The sequence below is a fragment of the Dipteris shenzhenensis genome, chromosome 21 (assembly GCF_047967505.1).
Source record: "Dipteris shenzhenensis isolate YYH24624 ecotype China chromosome 21, Dip_SZ_1.0, whole genome shotgun sequence".
Lineage (NCBI taxonomy): Eukaryota > Viridiplantae > Streptophyta > Polypodiopsida > Gleicheniales > Dipteridaceae > Dipteris > Dipteris shenzhenensis.
In genome coordinates this window covers 42,187,801-42,196,426 of record NC_141616.1, presented here as the reverse complement: position 1 = coordinate 42,196,426, position 8,626 = coordinate 42,187,801, and the positions used below count along the sequence as shown (strand labels likewise).

The following is an 8,626-nucleotide window of genomic DNA, read 5'->3' as shown; positions in this document are numbered from 1 at the left end:
CCTCACTTTGAGGGCATTTATTTAACCTCATGATTGATTTCATGATGTATTCCGCTTTGAGCTTGCTCTCGCGGTTTTTTTCTCTTACTAAATAGAAGTCTCTTTCTTGGGAAAAAAAAAAGGAACCGAGTGAAACCCACCGAAATGAATCTAGTGCTTTGTGTGCCCGCTAGTGATTTGAGCATTGTGTAAGTCCACCTCATCAAACTCTAGATGCCCACATCTATAACTTGCAAGACTGACATTACATGATTCATCCATGGTGAATACACAATCAACAGTCTCCTCCAAGCTCCACAAATGCAAAAGCATGAGTGCTCATTGAGAAGAGAGAGAGCAAGAGAGAGAAAAAAACCAAGAACTCCAATGAAAATAAACTCCAATACACCATAGAGAGTGCTTCTATTCCTTGTGTGCTATGATATACCATGGAAATACACTCCAATACATCAGCCAAAAATGCCACACAAGGCATGAAGCATGACCAAAAAGTGACCTCCTTTCATAAGAGTAATATAATTTTGCAGCAAGGAGCTATGAAAAGTGTAACTACGCCATGCTTTAGTAATAAATACTAATGCCAAAATGCTCCTCAAGGCCAATGGCCTCAAAACAAAGTTATCTCGACAACATGTCGGCACACTCTCTATCTTGGCACATTGCATATCTTTCTCCCAAAAAGGGCTTGTGATCTCTCCCTCTTCCCCTTCCATCAACCTCCCAACTACCAGCGGCCTCCCTCTCTTCCCTTCCTCACCCGCAGCCGCCTCATGTACGCTATCTTCTTCCTCACCCGCCTCTTCAACAAATTAATCAAGCATGTTAATCAACACATAGATTAATTGAATTCGGCAACAGCCTCATATGAGCCGCGTCCCTCCTCACCCGATTCCTTCTGCTACGTGGGAATTTTGTTTAGAAAATTAACTGCCAATTGCAATTGATTTGAGCTCAATTGGTGTAGCCTTGCGATAGATATAAGATTGGGAAGTCGAGGTCCCCAGTAGATATTATATGATATGTGTAAATCATGTTTTGCCGTTTGATTTGGTAAGCTACATTTAACCCATTTAGATTTTCCAATCAAAAGATATAGGCTGCCAAAGTTTTATGCTAGAACAGGCCGGCGCAGCTTGTTCTAGTATAAAAAATTCCATTTTTATTGTTCTACTCGAAGACTAAAGTGCACTCACAAAAGACACTTGGAAAGGAAAAAAATTTTACCTAGAATAGGCCTTTTGAAGTATTTTTTGTGAGTGCATCTCATGCTTCATCCAGCTTGCCTATAAAACTAAAACTTTGAATGCTAGAATAGGCCGCGCCGGCATGGCCTTTTCCAACATAAAACTTTGACAGCCTACGTCTTTTGATTGGAAAATCCAAATGAGGTCATGTATCAAATGGCAACACATGATTTACACATCTATCTTGTTTGTTTCAACACAGAGTTTCAAAATAATCGTTTTCTGAAGTTATGGCTAATTTTCTCCACCAAGTTTAGAGCATGAGCGCCCATTTTAGGCTATTGTTTTTCAAGGGTGAGGTTAGTCCACTTAGACACTAGGGGGATCTTTGAAAAAAAATCCTTTTTTAAAGCTATATTGGCAAGCTGCATCAAGCTTGAGATGCACTCTTACACACTAGCTATGAGCGGCCTGGTCTAGCATAAAAAGTTTCAGTTTTATAGCTATGGTGAAAGACTAAACTTTTCATTATCAACACTCTCAAAGATACGTGGAAATGCAACTATTTCTATCGAGGTATAAAAAATTGCATTTCCAAGAGCTTGTAAGAGTGCATCTCAAGCTTGATACAATTAGCCAACATAGCTTTAAAAAAGAAAATTTGTTATGCTAGAACAAGCCACATCGATGCCGCCTATTCTAGTATTTAAAAAATTATTTTTTTATATCTGCTGAAAGACTTAAATATCTCTTATCACTTCTTGGCAAAAGGCACTTGGAAAGGGAAATGTTTTTACCTAGAACAAGCCACGCCTGCATGGCTTGTTCTAGGTTTTAAAAAATGGCTTTCCAAGTGCTTTTTGTGAGTCCATCTCAAGCTTCATCCACCTTGCCAATAGAGGATTAAAAAAAGAAATTTTTCATGCTAGAACAAGCCGCACCAGTGTGGCCTATTCTAGCATTAAAATTTTTGTTTTTTTTAATTTGCATGAAGACTTAAATATCTCTTATCATCAGTCACAAAAGGCACTTGGAAAGGCAAAGTTTTTTAGCTAAAACTAATTAAACGTCTTTAAATTCAGTGATGATGAGGATGCATGAGAATGCTTGTTTTGGTGGGTTTCGCTAAGTTTCTACTTTTGTCGGAAAATCTTGCTCGGAGGTTGGGAATGGGCTCTAGCTCAAAGGTAATTCCTCCGCGGATCTATAGTTGGGTGGTGATGCAATAACCTACACCAAACGTGTCCTTCTAATTGTTCACTGAGCTTTGGTAGTTTTGCAGGTTAACTTGAAGGTAGAGCCAATACTAGAACCTCCAGGTTAGTAGGGACTAACCTTCTAGGAGGGCTTCATTTGGTACCACAGCATCTCTATGGCGATAAAGTGTTTGCTTGATTGCTTACAATGTACAAGGTGAAAGCCAAGAGAACTTCGATGCATGTGTAGTGTCAATTTGCTCTGTATTTACTCGAGTCATGGGGAAGAAAAAGCCCTCGTGCAGTCATCGTTTGGCTAATTATGATCTGACTTCCTCCCAAATGTGTGTATTTTTCTTATCCAAAGCAGGCCGAGCTACCTTGGAAAACTCTTTTGAGTTAGCAGATCCCAAAGACTCCAAAACCAGATGTCACCATTGCTGCATTAGTAGTTTCGTTTATTGCTCCAAAGCTGTGCCGGGAAGTTGCGTTAGCCAGACACACCCTGCACGAGACACCTAGTAATCTGGTTTGCCTTTACCACATAAGCAACGAATTGTCACAAAGTTGATTTTGTCTGCGATTTTCAACTAGAAAAAAATGGAAGTTGTTGATATCACCCTACTGAAAACAAGCAGCTCTCTACGATATGGAATATCAATCACGTCAATAAGATCCAAACTAAAGAAACCCTTACAATCCAATAAGAACCAGGTTACAAGGATTCTGAGAGGACGCGACGATAAATCCTGACATCTCTTATCATATTCTTTCCAAAAGAGACTTCTAGCTGACCTGTAAAAGAATGCGTGCGTTACATTATTTAGTGCGATTGAGAGAAGAGGAAAACATCCACCATCTTTTGTTGTGCAAAAAACATGTATTAAAATTCATGTATGAAGATTAGACATACAACTATAAAGATTGAAACTCGTTACCTCGACGGCAGTACTTCTCTGAATGCTCAAATAGTGGTCGAATTCGGCGGGCATTTCTCCTCTAACTTTCTGGTTGATCAGAACTCTTACTTTTCGCTTGAAGAAAGCCTCAAATAATTCCTCGTAATCTGCTTTAAGCACATGGCATTCCTCTCTTCTGCAATTGGGGTTATCGCAATGCTTTTGTGAACCTGCCTGTATGATCGCTAGGGCTATAGCTAACGGAGTGGTATCAAGGTTGGCAGTAGACACGGACAGCTTCTGTCCCGCAGCTACTTTGGCGCAAAGATGAGGGGGGAAGGACACCATTCCCCTATCTGGCCATCCAAACGTGATTCCCTCGGGGCTTTCCCGAAGACGACTCTCGAATTCGCTAGTTTTGAGAAATCCGAACGCATTCCTTGTGGTATGATACAAATAGCTAAGGAAAAACTTCCTCAAGGCGACATACTCCGCCTGCGCACCTTTATGGAAATCTACTGTAAGCTTCTCCATCTCAGCTTGTATGATAGATCGCTCAGATACAACTTCCTCTTCTTTCTGCTGTATGTACTCCAAAAGCTTCGCTCGATTCAAGTCAGGGTCATCAGAATCGAGCTTTCCGCGTTGAATTCGGAGGTCGTTGCTGAGGATACGAAAATCACCGATACGGTATTCGAGGCGGCGGACTTTGTTGTCGATGTACTTCCAGTCAGGATGATTGCCCATACGGACGGGAGGAAAGGATATGCGAGGCGGAGGGGAGGGCAGATGGAGCTGCAAGGAGTGCCATGGCAGACGAGAGGTGATGTAAGAGCTGGCTGCCTTTGAGAAAGTGGAAGGGTAGCCTGCACTTGTAGCCATAAATAACAAAGACTGTGAATGAGAATGCCTCCTGTTCTTTTGGTATTTTGTTGAGCAACTTCAAGAGCCCTAGTTAGGATTTGGACGGAAAACATGTACGGCTTGCATTTTCTGATAATTTAGTCCTTAAGTCATAGGGGAAGCAGAATCTCAATTTGATTACATTTTTCATGGTGCACTACTTCCATTTTAGGTGCCTTCAAATTGCTAATTTCAAAAGTGCCTCTCCACGATTCATACTCAATAATGGGGTGATTAGGGAAGAATAAAGGTGAAGTTATAGCCAGTTTTGATTACATTTTTCGTAAGCCATGCGCATGAATGTTTGAGTGCAATACTTCCATTTTCAATGGCTAATTTCGAAATTGCCTAGAGGGTTCGTTGCTGATTTCAAAAGTGCCTCGAGGGTTCATACTCACTAATGGGGAGGTTAGGGAAGAATAAGTCAGCTTAAGGTGAAGTAATGCGGGGTAATCTAAAAGGTCACGCAAGGTAATCTAAGAGGGTACAGGTCAATAATGCTAGGTTAGCTCTTGGGTTTGCATGAGCAAGTTTGTGATGACATGGGTTTCACTTACAATTATAAGGTGAGCCACACTAAAAGATTTATGTAAACATTTAACTAATAAGGGAAGGGGGCTCTGAGAGAAAAAAATCCATTAATTTGTCTAGGGGAAAGTGAGAGGGGTGAAAAGGAAGGGCTCATAACCTAAGCTACAACCAAAAAATTAAAGATATTTCTAGATGTGAGGTCTAGATCTCCTTTAAAAATCTCCTCCCACGCCATCGCATGGTGCTTCTCTCACAAGTCGTTGCGTCGCATATGCCTAGCCTCATCCTTGTCAATGCCTTCATCTTCTCTGGGAGCTTCCTCAGCTTCTCCTCTTCCTCAACATCTCCTTGCCCTCACCTCATCTTCGCACTTCTCTTTATGTTTCTGGCATACAACCCTTGTGAAAGATTCAACATGTAATCGCCACTAAGCCTAGTGCACACAAGATCAACAGAAGAACTAAGGAGGCTCAAAGCAAACTAAATAAGACATGAGAGAGAGATAGCAAATTTATATCTCTTGCAATGTGTGTTCAACAATATATGATAGGCCTCTTATATAGAGAGTGCCCTTTGAATAGTCAACACATGTGGGATCCTCTGATCCACATCTCTCCTTGTGGATATCCTCAATCCACATCTCCACATCATGTAGTCCACATCTTAGGGTGGCTACTTTAATACATTCCTATACCATACCTTAGCCTCTAATTATGTGCTCATGGCACCACAACTCTCAACACCTCCCCTTGGTGCCATGATCCTTTGGCTACTGCAAGGTGGTTAGATGTGAGTTACAAATCCATCACCTCCTCTTAGTGCATGCATTGCTACTTAAGGTGGTAAAGTGTGGTTTACATGTCAATACCTCCCCTGGGTGCTTTCATAGCTACTCTCAGGTGGTCAAGCTTGATTTACAAAATATAGGCAAGGTTGGCAAGGTTTTTTTGTGTCTCAATACGCGTTGTTCCTATCATTCTGCTCATGGCTTGATGATGATGCGTTTGCTTCTTTGCTTGGTGTAGCTTCATGCATGATGCTTTGTTTTTCCATGTGCCTTGATGCTTTATGTGTGGATGCCATGCTTTGTGCTATGTTCATCTCATGCACTTGTGCTTTCGGCTTGCTTATGACAATGATGTGTGCATTCATGCTTTGATTTGTCATTTGTTGCAAAGGTCTTACCAATTGATTTCTTTCAATATTGGCAGTGTCTAATTGCGAACAATGAATTTGATCTGACAAGCACGTAGAGCTCGAAAAGACAATCAGTTTTCCTTTTTGGAGCGTGTGCAAATTCTTCCTAGATTGCAAGTTACGCCTTGTTGAAGGTTATGTGAAGAAGAAGGCCTTTGATGATGTGGCACAGGGATTCACATGCTGAATTCCATATTGTGCTTAGCAAGGGGCTGTGTGCTTAGAAGGCACTTTTAAACCAGCTAAGGTTACTCAAACTGTACCATGGTTCAACTAACCTAGATAAAACCTAACCATAGTTACATTTTATTTTATTTTATTTTAACTACCTTATCTGCCACGTGGCATTTCCACGTGGCCTAAGGTAAACCTTTGAGAAGAAAGAGGAGGCTGAAGCTTTTTCTCTAATGGCGTGCGACGACGACGGGGCTTGGAGCGTTGCTCGTATAGAGGGAGCCCGTGAGATGGAGATGTCCGTGTGTTCGTTTATAGGAGATCATTGATGCAGCCATGCAGGCTCGATAGAGCTCGTTTCGCGCTACGATCATTGAAGGCACTGGGTCGTTTCGTGGGAGCAGCAGAAGGCAGTCGACATCCGTGTGCTGAAGCTCGAGAGAGGCTAGGATGATGGGCTAGAGCTGCCTTTGAGGCTGCCTTTGAGTTGGTGCTGGAGAGCTTTGAGTGGTGTTGGGCTGTCAGCTCATGGTACTTACCTAGAGGTTGCTGCAGGGGAGCTGGAGAGATGTTTGAAGAGGTGGCTTATGTTGGAGGTCATTGTTCATCGGAGGCGCTTCTGTTGACTGCATGTGCATGTAGGGAGCCACTCAAAGCTGGAGCTTTGTAGAAGTAAGAGGAGCCCATTGGCGATATTGCATGGAGTTTGGGCACTGTCAATGGTATGGGTCCTGGCCGTTAAGCTCATCTGCTAGCTGGCTGGTCGAGAGCTTTGGAGCTTCGGGGGGGAGAAGCTGCTGAAGGTGTAGGTCATGGGCTACTAGCTACAGATATTGGAGCTCTGTGGAGCTTTCATTGCAGGTCGTTGCTCGTCGTCTAGAGCTAGCTGTAGATGTTGCTAAATCAGAAATTGCGGCTCATGGAGAAGCTTCGTCGAAGGAGGCTTCGAGACTGGTCGTTGTAGGATCGTTGCTCCACTATGGTGTGTTAAGGGCAAAATCCAAGGACGAGCCCTTCAACCTCAGCTCCTTCTACACCGAGGAGGTCAATGTCCCTATCAAAGACACTTTGCCATGATGGTGGGTAGTCATCGTCGCTAGCTACTATGACAAGCAAGAGCTGCCTTTGTTTCTTGAAGAGGCTTGGAAGCAACCGAAGGCCTTTGTTGCTTATCAATGGAGAAGAGATTCGATGGAGTCGTAGTCAGCTAGAGCTGTTGGAGTTGTGTGGAGACGAGGTCTTTGGACCTCTCTTTCTACTCAGAACCCCTCAAAGATGGGTGTAGGTAGAGCTTCAGGCTCTCTTTCTCAAACAATAGGATAACCATTCACTCTCTTTCTCTCGAAATGAATGCTCTCTCTCTCACATGGAATCTTATGGACATAATCTCACAATCTCTCCCTAACATCAAGATAAGAGTGTGCCACTCACTCTAAACTACCTAGGCTTGTGGGCAACCTATGCTCTGATACCATGTGAAAGATTCAACATGTAATCGCCACTAAGCCTAGTTCACATAAGATCAACAGAAGAACTAAGGAGGCTCAAAGCAAACTAAATAAGACATGAGAGAGAGATAGCAAATCTATATCTCTTGCAATGTGTGTTCAACAATACATGATAGGCCTCTTATATAGAGAGTGCCCTTTGAATAGTCAACACATGTGGGATCCTCTGATCCACATCTCTCCTTGTGGATATCCTCAATCCACATCTCCACATCATGTAGTCCACAGCTTAGGGTGGCTACTTTAATACATTCCTATACCATACCTTAGCCTCTAATTCTGTGCTCATGGCACCACAACTCTCAACAAGCCTGTAGAGCTTGTGTGGTGCATGGCAAAAATGGCTGTAGATTTGTGGGAGGGGCCACTGGTGATGCACAACGCTCTCATTAAAAGTGTCACGACGCTACAGGTCGCGCAATCCCCTGAGCCTGGAGATGTACATAGCTCCATGGACGCAGCACCTAGAGGTCATGGCGAGATGTGCATAGCTCCGTGGATGCAGTAGCACTCTCTCTCTCTCTCTCTCTCTCTAAGGGGGAGGGGGAGCGAGGATTGTGGGTTTATATTATAATATCAACAACAACAACAAAAATCACAACAGTTCACGTTCACACCCATCAAAACATATTGGGTGGGAGTATCCCAAGAAGTGTAATGGCAAAAGACATGTATCATAAGCAAATAGGGATTATGTATAATCTTCTTAAGCTTAGGGCCATAGATTTTCAGGACTAATTCACATAGAAAGTCCCACAAGTTCTTGTTCAATTCCAATGTGTTGTAGCCAACTAAACATCCAACTATGAGACCATCATGCAATGTTGGATAAGTACTTCATTAGTATGTAGAGAACATGTATCATCTTCTCAGCTAGGGGCTATAGATTGGACGCATTGATGAATTCACACAAAAAGTCCTACAGTTCTTGGTAAATTTCAAATGTGTTGTAGCCAATGGAACATCCTTCCTGAAACCGTCATATCGCTCATGGATTATCTTTTCAAGTTAGTTTCATTACGAAGCTAAACTTT

The 8,626-nt window shown here is 42.5% G+C and overlaps 1 protein-coding gene across 1 annotated transcript; it reads right to left on the bottom strand.

Annotated features, from left to right (window-relative positions):
• Positions 1 to 2,341: 2,341 nt before the first annotated feature.
• LOC147888871 (uncharacterized) lies at positions 2,342 to 4,209 on the bottom strand. Its single transcript, XM_087392772.1, has 2 exons — positions 3,319 to 4,209; positions 2,342 to 3,175 (listed from the first exon to the last, which is right to left on the bottom strand). The coding sequence occupies exons 1-2, from the start codon at positions 4,159 to 4,161 to the stop codon at positions 3,167 to 3,169; spliced, it is 852 nt and encodes a 283-aa protein (XP_087248898.1). The 5' UTR covers positions 4,162 to 4,209; the 3' UTR covers positions 2,342 to 3,166.
• Positions 4,210 to 8,626: the final 4,417 nt, after the last annotated feature.

Coding starts and splice junctions, on each gene's coding strand:
- LOC147888871 (XM_087392772.1), bottom strand. CDS start 4,161: ATGGCTACAAGTGCAGGCTACCCTTCCACTTTCTCAAAGGCAGCCAGC.